The 21111-nt window shown below is 47.3% G+C and overlaps 1 protein-coding gene across 4 annotated transcripts in view; it reads right to left on the bottom strand.

Moving 5' to 3' along the window:
• Window positions 1-21111, bottom strand: part of ARMH4 (armadillo like helical domain containing 4) — an 82177-nt gene that overhangs the window by 41765 nt on the left and 19301 nt on the right. For 3 of the 4 annotated variants that reach the window (XM_079991277.1, XM_079991278.1, XM_079991275.1), the window contains exon 3: window positions 14002-14226. The exons of the other annotated variant lie outside the window; for it this stretch is intronic. In XM_079991277.1, the coding sequence (XP_079847403.1) occupies window positions 14002-14226 (225 nt within the window). The remainder of the gene's footprint in view (window positions 1-14001; window positions 14227-21111) is intronic. 4 annotated transcript variants of the gene reach the window in all.

Here is a 21111-nt window from a genome sequence, read left to right as displayed (position 1 = left end):
AGGACTCCGGGGGGCGTCGCCTCATCCGAAACCTACGGAGGCTAGGGCCTAAAGCGCCCCCCCCGAGCGGTAACCCCCAGGGGAGTGCCCAGGGATGTGCATCTCGGGGGCTCCCCTGGTTGGTGCTTAACCCTTCCCGGTTAGACTGGATAGTCTGGCAGGGCCAATGCCTAAAGCCAATACTGCTCTTACCTGTAATCAATAAAGTTGTGGCCATTTTCGCCCATTAACCTAAAATTTTGGTGTCCGGTGTCTTTATTTACTTCATCTTGGGGATGGGGAGGGAATTGCCACGCAAGAGAGAACCGGGATTCAAGATGACCTTAACAGATTGGAGAACTGGGCCTGAACTAACAAAATGAATTTCAATAGGAACAAATGTCAGGTTCTGCACTCAGGCAGGAAGAACCATCTGCACAAATATAGGGTGTGGGGCACCTGGCTTACTAGCAGTACATGTGAAAAGGATCTAGGGGACTTGGTGGACCACAAGCTTAACATGAGTCTGCAGTGTGATGCAGCAGCAAAACAAGCTGATTCTATTCTAGGCTGCATCAACAGAAGTCAAGTGTCCAGGTCAAGGGAAGTCATAAAGGTAAAGGTAAAGGTACCCCTGCCCGTACGGGCCAGTCTTGACAGACTCTGGGGTTGTGCGCACATCTCACTTAAGAGGCCAGGGGCCAGCGCTGTCCGGAGACACTTCCGGGTCACGTGGCCAGCGTGACATCGCTGCTCTGGCGAGCCAGAGCCACACACGGAAACGCCGTTTACCTTCCCGCTGGTAAGCGGTCCCTATTTATCTACTTGCACCCGGAGGTGCTTTCGAACTGCTAGGTTGGCAGGCGCTGGGACCGAGCAGCGGGAGCGCACCCCGCCGCAGGGATTCGAACCGCCGACCTTTCGATCGGCAAGCCCTAGGCGCTGAGGCTTTAACCCACAGCGCCACCTGCGTCCCCACCTGCGTATTACTCTATTCTGCCTTGGTCAGACCACACCTGGAATACTGTGTCCAGTTCTGGGCACCACAGTTTAAGAAGGAGGTTGACAAGCTGGAAGGTGTGCCAAGGAGGGAGACCAAGATAACCAAGGGTCTGGAAACCAAGCCTGATGAGGAATGGTTGAAGGAGCTGGGTATGTTTAACCTGGAGAAGAGGAGTGAGAAGATATATGAGAGCCATCTCATATCAGGAGGTTAAGGGGTGATATAATAGCCATGTTCAAATATATAAAAGGATGTCACATAGAGGAGGGAGAAAGGTTGTTTTCTGCTGCTCCAGAGAAGCGGACACGGAGCAATGGCTCCAAACTACAAGAAAGAAGATTCCACCTAAACATTAAGAAGAACTTCCTGACAGTAAGAGCTGTTTGACAGTGGAATTTGCTGCCAAGGAGTGTGGTGGAGTCTCCTTCTTTGGAGGTCTTTAAGCAGAGGCTTGACAACCATATGTCAGGAGTGCTCTGATGGTGTTTCCTGCTTGGCAAGGGGTTGGACTCGATGGCCCTTGTGGTCTCTTCCAACTCTATGATTCTATGATTCTATGAAATATCTCAAGGGCTGTCACACAGAAGGGGAGCAGTTTTGTCTTCTCCTGCTCTGGGGGGTACTGAACCTATGTAGTCAAGTTACAAGACAGAAGATTCTGACTAAACATCAGGAAGAGGTGTTTGGACAGTTGAACGAACTGGAGGAACTGGAATTGGAGGTTTTTATATATGCCCAGCATGTCTATGGATGGAAAAGAAGTGATCCCCAAACAAGAGGGCTTGGAAATGACATGGAACTTTGCAGTTTGCTCCTCATCCTGTGTCATTATAACCTTCGGGGGCATCTCCTTCCCTTCCCCTTGGGCTCCAAAGGGTAGGACGCGAACCCATGGCTTCAAGTTACAAGAAAGGAGATTCCAGCCAAACATTAGGGAGAAATTTCTACGCCAGAAACTCAGCTCTGCCCTCGCCGGTCTTGGAAGGAGCCTTTAAAAAAGTCCCATACACTCAGAGACTTTGCGCCTGTTCATTGGGGGATATAGGAAGTCCAGAGCACTTGTTCTTTAGATGTCCCTTTTATGAAGAGGCACATAGTGAGACCATTGATCCCCTGCTGGTGAGGCTCGACGACCTCCTGGAAAAGCAAATATTTGACCATGTCCTTTTAGGCAAAGATCATAAGATGACCCGGATGGTCGCCAGATTCTGTGTACCAATCTGTAGGCGCAGACCATTCCCCGACCCAAACTAGTTCATGAAGAAAATCCCCAAACTCAGTTCCATGGGTGACCATGCGGTAAAAAGGTAAAGGTAAAGGGACCCCTGACCATTAGGTCCAGTCGTGGCCGACTGGGGTTGCGGCGCTCATCTCGCTTTATTAACCAAGGGAGCCGGCGTACAGCTTCCAGGTCATGTGGCCAGCATGACTAAGCCACTTCTGGCGAACCAGAGCAGCACACGGAAATGCCGTTTACCTTCCCGTCAGATTTATCTACTTGCACTTTGACATGCTTTCGAACTGCTAGGTTGGCAGGAGCTGGGCACTGAACAACGGAAGCTCACCCCATCGTGGAGATTCGAACTGCCGACCTTCTGATCGGCAAGTCCTAGGCTCTGTGGTTTAACCCACAGCGCCACCCATGTCCCATGACCATGCGGTAGCTTATCTTAAGGTTTAAAGTGTCTATAAAGAAGAATTGATGCTTTTGAATTATGGTGCTGGAGGAAACTCTTGAGAGTCCCATGGACTGCAAGAAGATCCAACCTCTCCATTCTTAAGGAAATCAGCCCTGAGTGCTCACTGGAAGGACAGATCCTGAAGCTGAGGCTCCAATACTTTGGCAACCTCATGAGAAGAGAAGACTCCCTGGAAAAGACTCGGATGTTGGGAAAGATGGAGGGCACAAGGAGAAGGGGAAGACAGAGGACAAGATGGTTGGACAGTGTTCTCGAAGCTACCAGCATGAGTTTGACCAAACTGCGGGAGGCAGTGGAAGACAGGAGTGCCTGGCGTGCTCTGGTCCAGGGGGTCACGAAGAGTCAGACACGACTAAACAACAACAACAGCAACATGCTTATCGCATTTATAAATTTTAAATTTATTGTTGTACATTGTTTTAACTGTTTGTTCTCTTTCTGGGATTGTACCCCCAAGTGTGTTTTATAAGCTGGTCTCTGACTGTAATAAATTATCTATCTATCTCTCTAAGAAATTTCTAACAGTATGAGCTGTTCGACAGTGGAACGGTCTCCCTCAGGAGAAGGTGGAGTGAAGGTTTTGAAGCAGAGGTTGGGTGTCCACCTGCCATAGATGATCTAGCTGAGATTCCTGCGTTGCAGGGAGTTGGACAAGATGACACTCAGGATCCCTTCCAACTCTATCATTCCATGCTTCTATGACAGCCATCCCCAGATGTTTTGGGACTACAACTCCCATCATCCCTAGCTAACAGGAGCAGTGGTCAGGGATGATGGGAATTGTAGTCCCAAAACATCTGGAGGGCTGAGTTTGGGGATGCCTGTTCTATGACAAGCAAAAAGATAAGATGCTGATAGGGTAGGACGCAATTTTTAAAACACACCAGATCTGCTTTTATGTGCAGGAAACACAATGTTAACTGCCAAAAGAACATGGAATGAGCCAAAAAGTTTATTTCTAAAGTGGGGTCAAAGCACCAGGAATCACACGCTCTAGCTATGAGTCCTGGTAGAGGCTGTTAACCCAGCTCCCTGTGGGGATTTTCACTTGTAAACACGTGTGTGTGTGTGTGTGTGTGTGTGTGTGTGTGTGTGTGTTGTTATTGTTGTTGTTGTTGTTGCTGCTGTTTAGTCATTTAGTCGTGTCCGACTCTTCGTGACCCCATGGACCAGAGGACGCCAGGCACTCCTGTCTTCCACTGCCTCCCACAGTTTAGTCAAACTCATGCTGGAAGCTTTGAGAACACTGTCCAGCCATCTCGTCCTCTGTCGTCCCCTTCTCCTTGTGCCCTCCATCTTTCCCAACATCAGGGTCTGTGTGTGTAAATGCCTTCAAATGAATACTGTAATAATAGCTTAAAGGTCCCAGGCCCTAAGGAAGCCAGACTATCCTCCACCAGGGCCAGGGCCTTTTCAGTGATGGCTCCGACCTGGTGGACTGCTCTGTCCCACAAGAATAGGGCCCTGCAGGACTTGATCTCCTTCCGCAGGGCCTGTAAGACAGAGCTATTCCACCTGGCCTTCAATTTGAATTAGCCTGATCCTCTATTCCCTTTTCCCTTTCCTCTTCTATGAAGAAACCCTTTCTGGGACCCCACATTTAAATTCTTCCCTGGTCTCCTTGCTGGCCCAAGTAGGATCAGTTCAGCCAGCTAGCCTTGGTGATCATTTGATGTCTACTGACTGGGTTGTTGTTTTTTCTCCCCAAAATGACCCCTGAATTTTAGAATTTTATTGATATTGATGCTGCAATGTATGTTGGATTCTATGCTGTTTTACGCTGTATTTAAGTCGCATTTTAATCAATGCTTTATATTTGCTGTTAGCCGCCCTGAGCCCGGTTTTTAAACGGGGACGGGCAGGATATAAATAAAAAAATATTATTATTATTTATTATTATTATTCAAAGTCTTCTTTGTGGTGATCCCAAGGAGCTGGTCTGAGCCACACCAAGGGCCCATCGCTAACAGATTACCGTCAGAGTCCCCACACAATTAGTTTGCTTCCAGCAAGCTTAATTATAAATGCATCCCTATTAAATATTTTAGCAGCACGGTAAGAAAGATGTCCCCTTGGTTTTTTTATTTTCCCTCTCCAAAGTGTTCCGTTTTCATAAAAAGATTTAGAACCTAAAGGAAAGTGAAGAAATTTTATTTTAATTGGAATACTTAAAAAAAAAAATGATACCAGAAAACTGCTACATTTTAATTACAAGGAAATTCAGGTGGGAGGGCTCAGAGGAAGCCTAAAATATGTTTATGAGGTTAGAAATCTAAATAATAATTAATTTGTGTTGTTTAGGTGATTAGGTTGTTTAGGTATTTAGGTACCTTGTTTTTATTTTCTTTTTTGTTTATCTTGTCTTTTTTCTTTTGTTTTTTCTCTGTTTTTCTTTTGTTGTCATATGTGTTATATCTGTAAGAAACTTAATAAAAATAATTTTTAAAAAAACAAAAAGTGTTCTGTTTTTGTGCACCATGAGGCAAAGCGAACTGAACCTCCGGGGAAGGCTCTGGGCTGAAATGCGAGCTCAGATCTCAATTGGATCCTCTGCCTTTACAGCTTGGAACATGTAGATGGAAGCAGGAGCTGAGAATAGGGCTACATCCTATATAGGGTGCACCTAACCATAGGGCGCAACTAGGGGGAAATCAAGGGAAAAAATATGATCCCCCCCCCCAGCTCTGGGAGCAGCGGACAGGCTGCACGCAGCCTGTGCGCTTCTCCCAGACCTTCTCCCTGCTTTTGCGGGATGTGGGGGAATTCCCCCATCTCCCACAAAAGCCCACAGGAGCCGCGCACCCTTTAAGGAGCGCACAGCTCCTGCGGGCTTTTCGACCAGGAGGGAGAAGGGACTGATGCAGCCAGTCGGTCCCTTCTCCCTCCTCAGGGAAAAGCCTCAAAGAGGTCGAGGAGCAGCACAAAGGTGGCGCGCCGCCTTCCCGCTGCTCCCCGAGCTTGTGGGGCTGGCGGTGGGGGGAAGCGCTGCTTTCCCCCACCCCCAGCCTCAAAGATCCCTGAAGCCTTTGGAGCACAGCGGGACTTCGCGCTGCGCTCCAAAGGCTTCGGGTTCCTTTCGCTGACCCAAAGCCTTTGGAGCGCAGCGCGAGTTCCCACTGCATTCCAAAGGCTTGAGGCTTCCGGGACAGCCTTTGTAGCCTCCGGAGGGCAGCGGGGTGAAGGCACAGCGCTCTGTCTCCCTGTTCTGGCTTTGGGCTTAGCCGCGCAGCCTACATTCGCTCTATAGGACGCACACACATTTCCCTTTAATTTTTGGAGGGGGAAAAAGTGCATCCTATAGAGCGAAAAATACGGTAAGTGGTGGAGAAACTCTGGCCCTTGGGCCTAATCCGATGCACCAGGCTCCCTATTTGGCCCTCTGCATGACATCCTATATGATGTCAGGTGTGCAGGGCAGTTCCTGCAGAGGCCAGAACTTCTGCCAGCGCATAAAATCAGCTGACAGTTGACGGTTGCAACGGGCTGTCCCTTTGCCCGCACCACTGGATCTTAAACTGCGCAGGGAAAGGAAAACGGTTCACTAAGATTGAATGTTTAATTATTAAGATACAAAACTACAATCTCAATATGTAATAGTTACAAAATAATAATGAGGAAGTCACACATGGGTGGAGGGAAGACACAGGGCAAGAAATAAGAAATGGATAAATGTTGGTACATAATGAAATGTGAAAATGTGAATTTAGGTATATAATGTATTGTTACGATATGGATGCAATGCAGCTGCAAAGTGCTAACTTGAAAAGTAAACATGTTGGGACTGTCCGTGGGAATCAGAGGGACAGTCTATTCACAGTGCGAAGCACCAGAATTAGCTCAGAGTGTAATATGAGCTCTTCCGTTTTTTCCTATCCAGGAAGTGTTTGTCTCTTCACTGCTGGAGCTTGAAGAGAGCAGTCATGTTTTTTGTAACGCTGCAAAGACAGAAATAAAGGCATGTAAATACATTTCTGTCTATCTCTTTCCCCTGCCCGGAGGGGCAGGAAAGAGGGGTGTGTTCTTCTCACGTTTGAGAAGAATCGCCGATCGAGACCTTGCCTGCGCCTGCTGGGGAATGCAGCCAGGGAGGTCAACAGGGAATCAAGCCGGGTGCCTAGGATTGTTGCCAGTTCCTCCTGATAAAGGGCTTGATATCCCGACATGTATATGTATCTTTTTTATTTAGTTTTTTTTTATTTAGTTTTTATGATTAAAATAATTCAACATTAATACACACATATTGTGAATATACATGCATACAAACATATATTTCATACAGTCCTTAAAAATGTTCAAACATACCTACACTCAATCCCACAGATAATTCCTTTTCCCATCACCATCCACCACTCCTCACCCCACCTTTGTGTTAGACTTCCAATCTACTCAATTGCAATTTCTATCCACTTCTGTTACTTTCCTTCACACACTTTTAACCTAATTTCATGCTTTTTCTATTACACATTGTTATCAATCTTATTTAGTATTTCAGTATTTAGAACAGAACTTGTTTATTCTAATAGGAGTTCTGATTTTTCAATATGGTTTTGCAAGTATCCTTTAAATACCTTCCAGTCCCTGTCTATCTTCTCTTTTGAGATCCTTCCAATTTCTCCCATTGTTTTGGATATATTGTAATACTCCAATAATTTGGCAAGCCACTCTATTTTTGTCGGTATAGTACCACTTTTTCCAATTTTTCAATCAATTATTTGATTGCGAAAAACTGAATAATGTATATGTATCAATGTGTAAAGATTTCATATATGTATCGCGACATTAATAATAAATAAATTAAGTGGGGGGGAGGAAAACGGTTCACATGACATCATCGGGATGCTAAGATGATTGGCAGCTGCGTGACCAGGCGCACCTGTCAAGGGTGGTGCACGAGGGGCTCGCAGTTATCAGCAGGTGGCAGGGACCTCTAGACTTGCAGAAGTACAGTGGTACCTCGGGTTAAGAACTTAATTCGTTCTGGAGGTCCGTTCTTAACCTGAAACTGTTCTTAACCTGAAGCAGCACTTTAGCTAATGGGGCCTCCCGCTGCCGCTGCATGATTTCTGTTCTCATCCTGAAGCGAAGTTCTTAACCTGAAGCACTATTTCTGGGTTAGCGGAGTCTGTAACCTGAAGCGTATGTAACCTGAGGTACCACTGTACCACAAAATCTTTAGGAGAAACACCCGAAAAGAGTGAGGGGAGGAACCCTCTCAAAACAGCCCAACAAGAACTGAGCATGCTCAGTGGGGTGGAATATTGATTATTGGCAGAGGTAGGAAACAACCTCTTGCACAGGATCATACAGTTGGAAGGGACCCCGAGAATCATCTAGTCCAACCCCGTACAATGCAGGAATCTCAACTAGAGCATCCATGGCAGATTATTATTTACCGTATTTTTCGCTCTATAAGACGCACCAGACCACAAGACGCACCTAATTTTTGGAGGAGGAAAACAAGAAAAAAATATATTCTGAATCTCAGAAGCCAGAACAGCAAGAGGGATCGCTGCGCAGCGAAAGCAGCAATCCCTCTTGCTGTTCTGGCTTCTGGGATAGCTGCACAGCCTGCATTCGCTCCATAAGACGCACACACATTTCCCCTTACTTTTTGGGAGGGAAAAAGTGCATTTTATAGAGCAAAAAATACGGTAACTGCAGGCAGAAATGCAACAAATTCGGAACCATAGAATTGTAGAGTCTTATAGAGCAAAAAATACGGTATTTGTTTGTTTGTTTGTTTGTATCCCGCCCTCCCCAGCCGAAGCTCAGAGCAGCTAACAACAATAAAAGTAACACACTTTAAATAAAATCACAATCAATTGATATAAATGCATTCTAAAACCAATTCATTCTAAAATCAATTAAAAATCAAATTGATGGCAACCATTGGGCTAGAGTTCTGTGAGGATCACCAAAGGAGGGGGTCAGGCTGTGCCTTGGCCAAAGGCCCGGTGGAACAGCTCTGTCTTGCAGGCCCTGCGGAAAGATGTCAAGTGCCGCAGGGCCCTAGTCTCTTGTGGCAGAGCGTTCCACCAGATCAGGGCCACGGCCAAAAAAGCCCTGGCTCTGGTTGAGGCCAGCCTAACCTCCCTGTGGTCCAGGACCTCCAAGATGTTTTTGTTTGAAGACCACAAGATCCTCCGTGGTCCTCCTCCCAAGGGAGTCTGTCCCACTGTCGAAAAACTCTTACTGTCAGAAAGTTCTTCCTAATATTGTTGGTTTAGTCATAGAATCAGAGTTGGAGGCATCCTAATTGCTATACAGAACAAAAGAAAGAAGGCCGAATGAACTGAAGTCTTTCAGCATGCATGCAAGGCCTGGTTACTGGCTATACAATATTGTCTACACCGCTTGGACTACTGCAATGCGCTCTACGTGGGGCTACCTTTGAAGGTGACTCGGAAACTACAACTAATCCAGAATGTGGCAGCTAGACTGGTGACTGGGAGCGGCCGCCGAGACCATATAACACCGGTCTTGAAAGGCCTACATTGGCTCCCAGGACGTTTCCGAGCACAATTCAAAGTGTTGGTGCTGACCTTTAAAGCCCTAAACGGCCTCGGTCCAGTATACCTGAAGGAGCGTCTTCACCCCCATCATTCATCCCAGACATTGAGGTCCAGCTCTGAGTGCCTTGTGGTAGTTCCCTCCCTGCAAGAAGTGAGGTTACAGGAAACCAGGCAGAAGGCCTTCTTGGTAGTGGCACCTGAAGCAGCAGCAGAGAGCGGCAGGCTCAGCTCCGCACCGGGCAGCTTTCTCCCGGCACGGAGCTGAGCCCGCCCCCTGTTGCTGCTCAACGTATTAGGCGACTGGGCTTATAAGACAAATCCCCAAATTGCAGCTGCCAATTTGGGGGGTCGACTAATATGCCCAGTTGCCTAATACACCGGAATCTACGGTATTTACCATCTCAAAGGAATAGCCAGGCTACCCAGAAAAGGTAATCAGGTAAGGCATTATCAGGTATCCTGGCAGACAGGAGAGAAGCAACACACTCAAATTTCTGCTGTAGACCAGCCTCCTTCTGTGATGCATGTATGATGTTTTGGGGGGTGGTCTTGAGCTACAGGGCAGGCAATTTCAAAAGTCCATATAAAAGCTTGCACGCCATTTTTCGGGGTTCCTCCTCCTTTCCTGTGTGTGAGGGGATCACCCTGTTGCAACAGTTTAATAAAGATCAGGCTTACTAGTTGCTTTGCTTCTCAATATTCTCTGGTTGGCCTCTATTATTGTTATGTAGTGAAGTTTCACCCTGGGCCAGCAGGGGGATACTGTAGATAGTTTTCACTCAGGTCTGTAGATAGTTTTCACTCAGGTCCACGTCAGTTATTTTAGGCGGGAAACTCTGGGTTGTTGTTGCTACAATGTTGACAGCCGGCTGCCTATAAAAGCAGGCCGGCTGAGCTGTTTGCTGTCAGTTCTATTCCAGCTTACAAAATAAAGAGCTGCTTTGGAGAAATCGCTGTGTCGTCTGCTATGTCAACCCACAACTTAACAATTATTTTCTCCTACCGATAGAAAACCTACATAAGGACTCTATACAGGCTCTTAGATACCCCATAAGGGAAAGAGAACAGTATTTTTCTTATAACACAAGCTGTGGGCGGGACCATGTATCTGTCAGAATTCAGGCTCGGTCAGAGGTATGTGCCTATCTCTCCAGGCACCGGCTGAATTCTTTTGACCTCACTCCGGCGACTCCCGGTAGGAAAAACACACGAGGTCCGTTCCGGCGATTTTCCTCAGGCTGTGAGAAAAACACACCAAACTGCTTCTCCTCCTCCCTGCTCTCCAGCATATCCCCAGGGAGGGGAATCAGACTCAGACAGAAATGTATCTACATGTTTTATTCCTGTCTTCAGCAGTCATATAGAGAAAACATGTCTGCTCTGTTCAACAAACAGAGAGAAACTCCAAACTCCACCCATGTACATCCTGCACAGGTCATATGACACACACACTGAGCTAACATCCGGTGCTCAGTACAGAATGGACTGCCCCTTTGTTTCCATGGCAACAGTCACATACATCCTGTCTGGCTTTGCAGCCACAAGCAGCTGTCTGAGCTGCTGTAGCCTTTGCTTGCTGCAGCATTGCTGCTTTAGAATAACATACTCCCCCTAAAGTATCATTGCGTGCTGCGAGCAAAGCGTCATCCAGAGAAGAAAACAAACAGTTGTTATACTTATAACACTCCCCTGTTGTTTCAGTTCCACCCTTGGAACTACCCGCCACTGGTTTTACCAATTTACCTCTCTGGTTGTGTGCCTTCCAAGGAATGAGTGCTTCTGCATTACCTTGGTTAGCAACTCTCTGTTGTGCCTTTGTCTCTGACTCAGACACAGCTTCAATTTGACCTTGGTCGTTTACAACAGCAACACATGCAATAGCTTGGTTGGCAAACTCTTTTGAATACCTCTTGGGTGGTACACCCTTCGTTGCTCTCTCAGATCTACGTAAGAGGTGCTGCTCTCCCTTGCTTTCTGGTTCAGCCTCTGAACTCTCTGAAGAACCAGTACTAAGCTTAATCAGTGGTTCATCCTCCTCTTCTGAGGGTCTAGTCATTACGTGAGATTTCCTCTCAATGACTGTGACAACTGAGCTGTCTGAGCTGTCGCTGTCATCATCAGTACTACTGAACTCAATAAGATCAAACTCATCATCATCATCATCAGAATCATCATCATCACCTGTGGGAAATGTGTGAACAATCACTCTCTCCTGTTCAGGAGCACTCTCTAGAAATTTTGTGAGAATCACCTTACCAGATTCAGACAAAATTACTCTGTAGAGACCCTTTTCGTAACCCACAAAAATGCCTCTGGCATTCTTTACTCCACCCGGAGCTTCTGTCCTCACATGAGACCCAAAAACCTTGAAATGGGCAACAGAAGGTTTTCTGTGGAACAGTTTCTCAAAAGGAGAACTTCCCAAGTCTTTTGAAACCTTTCTCAACCACGTGTAACAAAATGACATTAGCGACTCAGCCCAGTACTCATGTGGCAGATGTGAACTAAGCAATTGCGCATGCATTCCCTTTTGCAATTCTTTGTTCAACCTAACACAGATACATCTGTTCCAAGCTTCTTCGGAACTAGCAATTTTGTGTCTTATCCCTTTCTTCTTCAGGAACCTCTGGAAATCCTGTAAGAGAAAAATTGGCTTCTCATCTGTGCAAAGACAATCTATGTCAGCATCATGCATATTTTTAACCTTGTCACAAAACTCTTTAAACCTTTCTAAGGCTTCTTTCGGTCTCTCCAAAAGATAAATCCAGACAAAACCTGTAAAAGAATCAACACATATTAGGTAATACTTTGCATTGCCTCTAGATGGTGCTAAAGGACCAATCACATCAGCATACACCCGCTGAAATGCCTTGTCGACCCTTGAGGTGACCTGCTTGGCGCTCTTTTCAGCTACACCTGCAAAAGAAATCATGTTAGAATCACAAGAATTACATTCCATGTAATCACTTTGATCAAAAGTCAACAAATACAGTCCATCTTTCTCTTTGGCAGAAAGATACAACTCTCCATCTTTGTAGATCTCGCAGTGTTGATCATCATAGGACAGTTTTAGTCCTTTCTTGGCAATCTGCGAAACGCTGAGCAGATTGTACTTCAACTCTGGAACCAAATAAACATTGTTTATAGTCAAGTTCAGACTTTTAAGATACACAGTCCCAATTCCGGTGGCTTCCAGCTCTCGACCGTTGGCTTGTTGTACAACGAAGCTTTGCTTCTTAAACGACGAAAACAAATCCCTGCGATGGGTCATGTGAACCGTCGCTCCCGTGTCTAAAATGAAGGAATTCCCCACTTGTGGTGTGGCTTTTAGGGACATCAAAGCCTTTGCAGGCTTCGCCTGTGACTTGGCATGACTTCTGCCTGACGCCTCAGACTTCGTGGAGCTTCCCTTGGCTCCTTTGTTCTGACGTGGCTTCCTGCAGTTCCGCTGAGGATGCCCAGTCTGTCCACAATTGTGGCATTGGACAACGTTCAAAGCTACGGCGTCTCCTCCAGTAGCTACAGCAGTGGGGGTGTCTGAACTCCGTTCTTCCCTCCCCCTGTCCTTGACGTCCAGGGCGGCAAGTCTGTCATGTTCGTTCAGGACCACGGCAAAGACCCTGTCCGACGTTAGATCTTGCGCTGGGAGAGACCCCAGCTGACTGGCAACCGTTTTGTAAGTCCGATTCAGGCTGTTGATCACCATGAAGCAAAACACTTCCTCCTGCAGACGGAAATTGCGTTCCACCATCTGCTGACGCAGAAATTTCATTTCCGTCAGGTGCGCTTGAACATCTCCATCAGGCGCAAGCCTCAGGTTAGTCAGCTTTTCAAAATACAGCAACGCTGAAGAACCTGCATCTCTGTGATGTGTCCTTCTCAGCGTGTCCCAAACATCTTTCGCGTGCTGTAAATCTTGTATATGAATAAGCTGAGAATCCGACACGCACAGAATTATTGCCGTTCTGGCCTTCACATTCTGTGACTCCCAAGCACGCGTTGGTGCTGCAGGGATGGGGTTCTCAATCACCCCAAACAGTCTCTGATTCTGCAGCAAGGCCTTCATCTTAATAGACCAAGATGCATAATTGTCACTGGTCAAAAGGGGTGGAGAAGGCAGGCTTCCCCCCTTCTTGGCATCCATTTTGAGTCCTTGCATTGACTCTCAAACACAAGCCTCTAAAATCCAATAGCTGGCTTGTTTACACTCTGTGCACCTGGCAGCTATAACACTGGCCGCTTGGAAAGTCCCTTTCCAACAGTTCCTTTGTAAGGCCTAGTCAAAACACGAGTTCCAGCCCTTATCTTGAAACTGGCCTGCGTTGCTAAGCAACCACATTCCTTTCCTTGGACAGGAAAAACCACAGGAATGTTTGGAATGCAGACTCTTCTCTCTCGGAGCTGTTTTTCCCAAACGTTGCTCCCGTGAAGTGTTTTTTTATGTTTGCTGGTTTATCATGTTTTTGCATATACAGTGGACACTCGGGTTGCGAACGTGATCCATGCGGGATGCACGTTCGCAACCCGCAGTGGCGCGTCTGTGCATGCATGGGTTGCAATTCAGCGCATGCGCAAAGCACGCGCAGCCGCCGAAACCCGGAAGTAACCCGTTCCGGTACTTCCGGGTTTCGGTGGTCCACAACCCGAAAAACGCAACCTGAAGTGGCTGTAACCCGAGGTATGACTGTATTGGAAGCTGCCCAGAGTAGTTGGGGCAACCCAGCCAGATGGGTGGGGTATAAATAATAAAAGTAATATTATTATTATGGAGTCACAGCCAAGAAGAAAGAAAGAAGAATCTACCAACCTTTTGCATCCGGTGTTTTAAGAACAGGGAAACTGGTGGCAAGGGGAGAAGCAGCAGTCACAGAGTCTTCTGGCAGCTGGGAGATTCTGAAAGCTGTTGGTGTTTCTCCCTCCATCACCCTCTCAGGCCCTGCGGCTTGCTGGGTGCTAATATCGCCTTGTGTCACAGCTGGAAGAAGCACGGCACCCGCCTCGTGGAAGGATGTTGCTGCCCCAGGAGTAACGCCTGGAGGGTGTGGGGTGGCAAGCACAGAAGAAGATAAAATATCTGTTACTGGACCGACCCATTTAGGGAAAGCTGAATGCATTGAGAGCACCCTTATTCATTCATTCATTCATTCATTCATTCATTCATTCATTCATTCATTTTTTATTCTTTTTAAAATGTATTTGGAGGAAACTGATTTCCTAGGTCCATGGCAGTCAGGGTTTAGGCCCGGTTTTGACACAGAAACTGTATGATGTGTCCCTGTTAATTCTCCTCAACCTCTCAGTGGCTTTCGATACCATTGAATCCTTCTGGAGCAGCCGTCCGAACTGGGGGTGGGGGGCACCATTTTGCAGTAGTTCCAGTCCTACTTGGATAGACATTTCCAGAAGGTGATACTAGGGGCGCAACTACTCTATTCCAAACTTAAAAATGGAATATGTAGTGCCGGTGGTCAACAAAAGAAGAAGGAGAAGAAGAGTTTGGATTTGATATCCCGCTTTATCACTACCCGAAGGAGTCTCAAAGCGGCTAACATTCTCCTTTCCCTTCCTCCCCCACAACAAACACTCTGTGAGGTGAGTGGGGCTGAGAGACTTCAGAGAAGTGTGACTGGCCCAAGGTCACCCAGCAGCTGCATGTGGAGGAGTGGAGATGCGAACCCGGTTCCCCAGATTATGAGTCTACTGCTCTTAACCACTACACCACACTGGCTTTCTCACACTGGCTTAAACACTTTCTCAAGGCAAATCATTAAAAATGTAGTATAAACACCGACAACTGGGAAACACTGGCCTGCGAGCGCTACAGTTGGAGAACAGCCTTGACCAAAGGTGCCATGGGCTTTGAAGACACTCGAACTCAGGACGCAAGGAAGAAAAAAATCATAAAGAGGAAGGCACACTTGGCAAATCCTCACTGTGATCAACTCCCACCCGGAAACCAATGTCCCCACTGTGGAAGGACGTGTGGATCCAGAATTGGCCTCCACAGTCACTTATGGACTCGTTGCTAAAACTGTGTTTATGGAAGACAGTCTTCCTCGGCTACGGGTGATTGCCAAAGAAGCAGCAGCTTGGGGAGTGCTCTTTAGCCACATGGAGCCTTGGAGCCACATGGGGTTCTTCCAGGTTCAATTTTATCCCCTATGCATATTGTACAGAAGACAACGTGTGCAAGAAGTTGGCAGGAATTTCCCCCTTTTTTCTTCTTGCAGCAAGCGTTTGCTGACCTGTTCCTCCTGCTGCAGAAACAGCTGTTCATTGCAGGAGCCGAGCCGGATATGTTCCAATATCCTCACACCCACATGGTCTCCATTGATCACCCGGCCTCCCCTCCGGAAAGCGAGAGCTAGACAGATGGCAGCGATTGCCATCTCTCCAGCTGCGTCAGAGCCTAGCGTGATCAAGGCTCCCCTCTTGCAATGACACTTTCTCTGTGTTTATTTCCATTTTTCATTTGGGGACATTTCCGTCAAAGCAGCCGGCCGCTGCCAGAACCTGGGCCTGCCCAAACTAGCTCACTGCAGTGGCATCGAAACAGCCAAAAAACACTGGATCGAGGCTGCAGAAGTTCTGTGCTGCCTGCAGGAAAAATTCCACAGCGACAGCAGTTGCTCCGGAATGCAGAGCCTGAAGGTCAAAAAAATCTCCTCCTCCTCCTGCCAGAGCAGCATCTGATTGTGGCAGCCGGCTAAAAATGCAAACTTGCCAGAATTTTGAAAGCTCCCCTGCCTCTTCTTTGGGAATCAGGAGAATGAAACTTTAGGTGAAGCAAAATATATGCCCTGGCAATCCTATTTACCAGTCTCTGTTTCCTGCAAGGGCATCAGGAATCCTGGGAGCTGTAGAATGCAAACCTAACACCACTTATCATTTGTTGTTTAGTCGTTTAGTCGTGTCCGACTCTTCGTGACCCCCTGGACCAGAGCATGCCAGGCACTCCTGTCTTCCACTGCCTCCCGCAGTTTGGTCAAACTCATGCTGGTAGCTTCGAGAACACTGTCCAACCATTTCGTCCTCTGTCGTCCCCTTCTCCTTGTGCCCTCCATCTTTCCCAACATCAGGGTCTTTTCCAAGGAGTCTTCTCTTCTCATGAGGTGGCCAAAATCTTGAAGCCTCAGCTTCAGGATCTGTCCTTCCAGTGAGCACTCAAGGCTGATTTCCTTCAGAATGGAGAGGTTTGATCTTCTTGCAGTCCATGGGACTCTCAAGAGTCTCCTCCAGCACCATAATTCAAAAGCATCCATTCTTTGGCGATCAGCCTTCTTTATGGTCCAGCTCTCACTTCCATACATCACTACTGGGAAAACCATAGCTTTAACTATACGGGCCTTTGTTGGCAAGGTGATGTCTCTGCTTTTTAAGATCCTGTCTAGGTTTGTCACTGCTTTTCTCCCAAGGAGCAGGCGTCTTTTAATTTCATGACTGCTGTCACCATCTGCAGTGATCATGGAGCCCAAGAAAGTAAAATCTCTCACTGCCTCCATTTCTTCTCCTTCTATTTGCCAGGAGGTGATGGGACCAGTGGCCATGATCTTCGTTTTTTTTTGATGTTGAGCTTCAAACATCAAACATCACTTATCCTGCTCACATCAGATTCAGCGGGAGTGGCTTCTGAGCAGGCATGGTTCAGCTTGCAGTATAAGTAAGCTAAGATTTATTTGTTTGTTTAGTTTTTCATTTATATTCCACTTTCCCTCCAAGTAGCTCAGTGTAATGGTTCTAGGGGTTGCTTGTGCGTAAATCGGCGCCACCCTTGGCTGGGTTACCTAGGTGAACCCTTTCTCTCCGGACAGCCACTCACCCGTGGCTGTCTCAATCGCTGGCAGAATCCTTCAGTGGGCGTATCTTGAACTTCTTCCAGCAAAGAAGTTCTTTGACGCCTAGTCTCCGCCTACTCTCCCTGCGCGGAAGACTTCTGCGCAGGGAGGGAGTGGGCAGCGGAGGACCCGTGCTCTCCCCGCTGGTCCCCGGCAAGGAGTCATGGGACCGCCTCGCCAATTCCCCCATCTGCCCCCCTTCTCCACTGGTGCTACGCTGATTTCCTTCCCCAGAAGATGGGCTGCTTCTCCCCATCCCGGGACGCTCTCCGGAATCCCTCCGGAGCCCTCCCTCCTCCTCTGGCTCCGATGGCAGTTCCCTGACACTCAGGGTGCCGTGCATCATTTTCTCCCCCCTCCCCATTTTTATTTTCACAACAACCCAGTGAGGTAGGTTAGGCTGAGAGTGAGTGACTGGCTCTTAGGTCACCCAGTGAGCTTCATGGCCGAGGGGGGGAGAATTTGAACCCTGGTCTCCCAGGTGTTAGTCTGACAGTCAAACCACAACCATTCACTGAGCACTCACTGCAATTCCAGGGCTGGGTTTTTAGTGTTGCAGGAATTTAAATATAAGTTGGGGGGGGGGGTTGCTCCTCCAGCAGATATCATTCACATGCAGCCCACTACCAAAATCAGCACAATCACTTTTGTGACTTTTGTGATTTGTCCCCACAAAACACTGCATCGCAGTTTCTTCCTATCTATTCAAAGGGCCTCTGATGCACAATACCAAATGTAAAAATTCACTGATAAATGTATCTATGTACTGGCTCACTGGGAAAACTTCAGAAATTCATATACAGTGGTACCTCTGGTTGCAAACGGGATCCGTTCCAGAGGCCCGTTCGCAACCTGAAAGGAACGCAACCCACATCTGCGGGTGCGCGGGTCGCCGCTTCTGCACATGCGCGTGACATCATTGTGCGCGTCTGCGCATGCGCGAGTGACGAAACCTGAAAGTAACCCTTTCCGGTACTTTCGGCTCGACGTAACCTGAAAATGCTCAACCTGAAGCAAACGTAACATGAGGTATGACTGTAGACAAGTGAGCTCAGCTACTCAGCAGTCCCTCTGCCTGAGCGATAATTCCTGGCATCCTGATACCTGAGTGCCAGACAGGTAGCCATTCCAGAAATAACAAACCCCAGATGAAGACAAAAGGGTGTGATTCACTTGGCTGGGAAACAGGGAAATGTAAATATCTCTTTTGTTTACACTTGATGGGTGTTTGGTGGAGGGCAAGGGGAACCAGGATGCTCAGATTACTGCCACCAGACCTCCCCTTTCATGATGTAACCATGATGTATGAGTGATGTAGTTTGGGGGGCTGTAATATGGGGATTAGGGGGATGCAGGTGGCGCTGTGGGTTAAAGCCTCAGCGCCTAGGGCTTGCCGATCGAAAGGTCGGCGGTTCGAATCCCTGCAGCGGGGTGCGCTCCCGCTGCTCGGTCCCAGCGCCTGCCAACCTAGCAGTTCGAAAGCACCTCCGGGTGCAAGTAGATAAATAGGGACCGCTTACCAGCGGGAAGGTAAACGGCGTTTCCGTGTGCGGCTCTGGCTCTGGCCAGAGCAGCGATGTCACGCTGGCCACGTGACCCGGAAGTGTCTCCGGACAGCGCTGGCCCCTGGCCTCTTAAGTGAGATGGGCGCACAACCCCAGAGTCTGTCAAGACTGGCCCGTACGGGCAGGGGTACCTTTACCTTTACCTTTAATATGGGGATTAGCAGCTAATAAAAGTTTGGGGCTCTTTTGTTTGGGGCTTCCATTTTGTTCCACCTGGTGGCAGGTGGGAGTCCTGTGGCGACAGTCTTCAATAAAGACCAAGCCTACTGGCTGCTGTTTTGCTCTGCTATTCCTGGCTGGTGTCCTTGTTTTTTGTCCAAGGGAGCCCTCAGATTTCTCCGTTAACATTAGTCTGCGTCAACATGACATTAACCAAAATGCATACATCTCCATTGGTTGATGTGTTGTTTCTCCAACCAGTTTCACACCAATTGGAGTCCTTAAACCTAATTCATCTCAAGCCAAGGTGTGAACACCTTTCAGTAGGATAAACAGCACCCCTGCCCTGTCAACACTCTCTGGAACACACAGAAATGAATCTACTAGGGATAACAGAAGATCAGAAAATATTCCTCTATGCCACAGGAGCGGCAAGGATCCTAATTGCTAAAAACTGGAAAAAAGAAACTGTGCCAAGAAAAAAGGAATGGCAAGACAAACTGTTAGAGTATATGGATAGATTAGGCTAGATTAACAGAGGCAATTAGAGATCACACTAGACAAGTGTTTCAAAAAGCATGGGGGAAATGCAGAGACTACTTCACAAAACAGTGCCCTAAAATACATACCTGGACTTGTTTTGATTAATGTCTGCAGGAGACTTTGTGGATATTTAAGTTATAATTAGAAAAATCTTAATAATTATTCATAAAGGAAACAGATTATAAGAAGTAAATAAGGAAGCCAGATAAAGGAAGTCTTTTATTTGGTTGTTTATATTGTTGTATGTTATGCTCACTGTATGTTATGTTCACGTTTAATAAGGGTGGATTTGTGTATTGGGGGGTGGGGGGGTTGTAAATAAAATTCCTGAAGGGCCAGGAGATTCCATACAAAAAAGAAAGAAAGAAATGACTCTGACACTAATGAAGCTGTGCTGATGTGAGCAGAAAGGAGATGTGAAAAACACACACACACACACAAAAAAAGAGCCCAGCAACTTACTCCTTGAAGGCAGTAATGCGAACACACCCTCTATTGAGCAATCTGGGCCAATGAATGAGCGAATGCTGCCAGCAACCGTGTTATAATACAGGTCAAATACCAAGGACTCCAGCTACAAAGGAAGTCTGGGACACCAAAGCAAACGTCTTGGCTCTGGTGCCAGACCTCAGCCAGCAAAAACAGAATGAAATCAAGGAAGGGGTTCAAAGAAGATAAAATCTCTTCTGATCATTTTGGGCAGATAAGGGACACAGAAGAAGGAAGGTTTATTTATTTGTTCATTTCATAAAATTTATATGCCATTTGACTGTAAAAAAAAATCAAACAACCCTCAAAGCGGCTTACAAAACAGATAGAACAATAAAATCAACCAGAATTTTATATTTTTTAAAAACTACAATAGACTAAAAACGGATTAAAACACGTGCCAGCTTTCTCAAAATCTGGGCAGGCTTCTTAAACAAGAACATTGTTAACAGGCATCGGAAAGGGCACACTGAAGACACCTCCTTGATATCAACAGGGAGGGAATTCCAAAGTGCAGGTAAAAAAAAGGTAAAGGACCCCTGGATGGTTAAGTCCAGTCAAAGGCGACTATGGGGTTGCAGCGCTCATCTTGCTATTCAAGCTGAGGGAGCTGGCGTTTATCCGCAGGCAGCTTTCCAAGTCATGTGGCCAACAGGACTAAAAGGCTTCTGGTGCAACGGGACACTGTGACGGAAACCAGAGCACACGGAAATGCCGTTTACCTTCCCGCCGGAGCGATACCTATTTATCTACTTGCACTGGCGTGCTTTCAAACTGCTAGGTTGGCAGGAGCTGGGACAGAGCAACAGGAGCTCACCCCGTCACAGGGATTCGAACTGCCGACCTTCCGATCAGCAAGCCCAAGAGGTTCAGTGGTCTAAGACAAGTCCTCTTGCGCCAATGGCTCTTTATTCCAAGCCCTTCTTGGGGGGAAAAGCTGCAAAGGAGGAGGAGTGTGGTGTAATGGTTAGAGTGCTAGATGAGGACCTGGAAGGCCAGTGTTCAAATCCCCCCCCCCCTTGGCCATGAAGGTCACTGGGCAACTTCAGGCCAGTAACCACCGCTCAGCATAACCCATCCCAATGGACTGGCTCTCAGGATAAAATGGGGAGGGGGCAGGACTGTGTATGCCCTGTTGAGCAGCTTGAAGGCAAGTGGGATAGGGTAAAGGTAAAGATAAAGGGACCCCTGACCATTAGGTCCAGTCGTGGCCGACTCTGGGGTTGCGGCGCTCATCTCACTTTATTGGCCAAGGGAGCCGGCGTACAGCTTCCGGGTCATAGGGACGCATACCAAATAAACTGAAAGCAAAAGGAGGAAATTATC

The sequence above is a fragment of the Podarcis cretensis genome (genome assembly GCF_951804945.1).
Source record: "Podarcis cretensis genome assembly, chromosome: 1".
Taxonomy (NCBI): domain Eukaryota; kingdom Metazoa; phylum Chordata; class Lepidosauria; order Squamata; family Lacertidae; genus Podarcis; species Podarcis cretensis.
The sequence above is the reverse complement of the archived record's forward strand: the minus strand, read 5'-3'. Positions and strand labels throughout refer to the sequence as shown.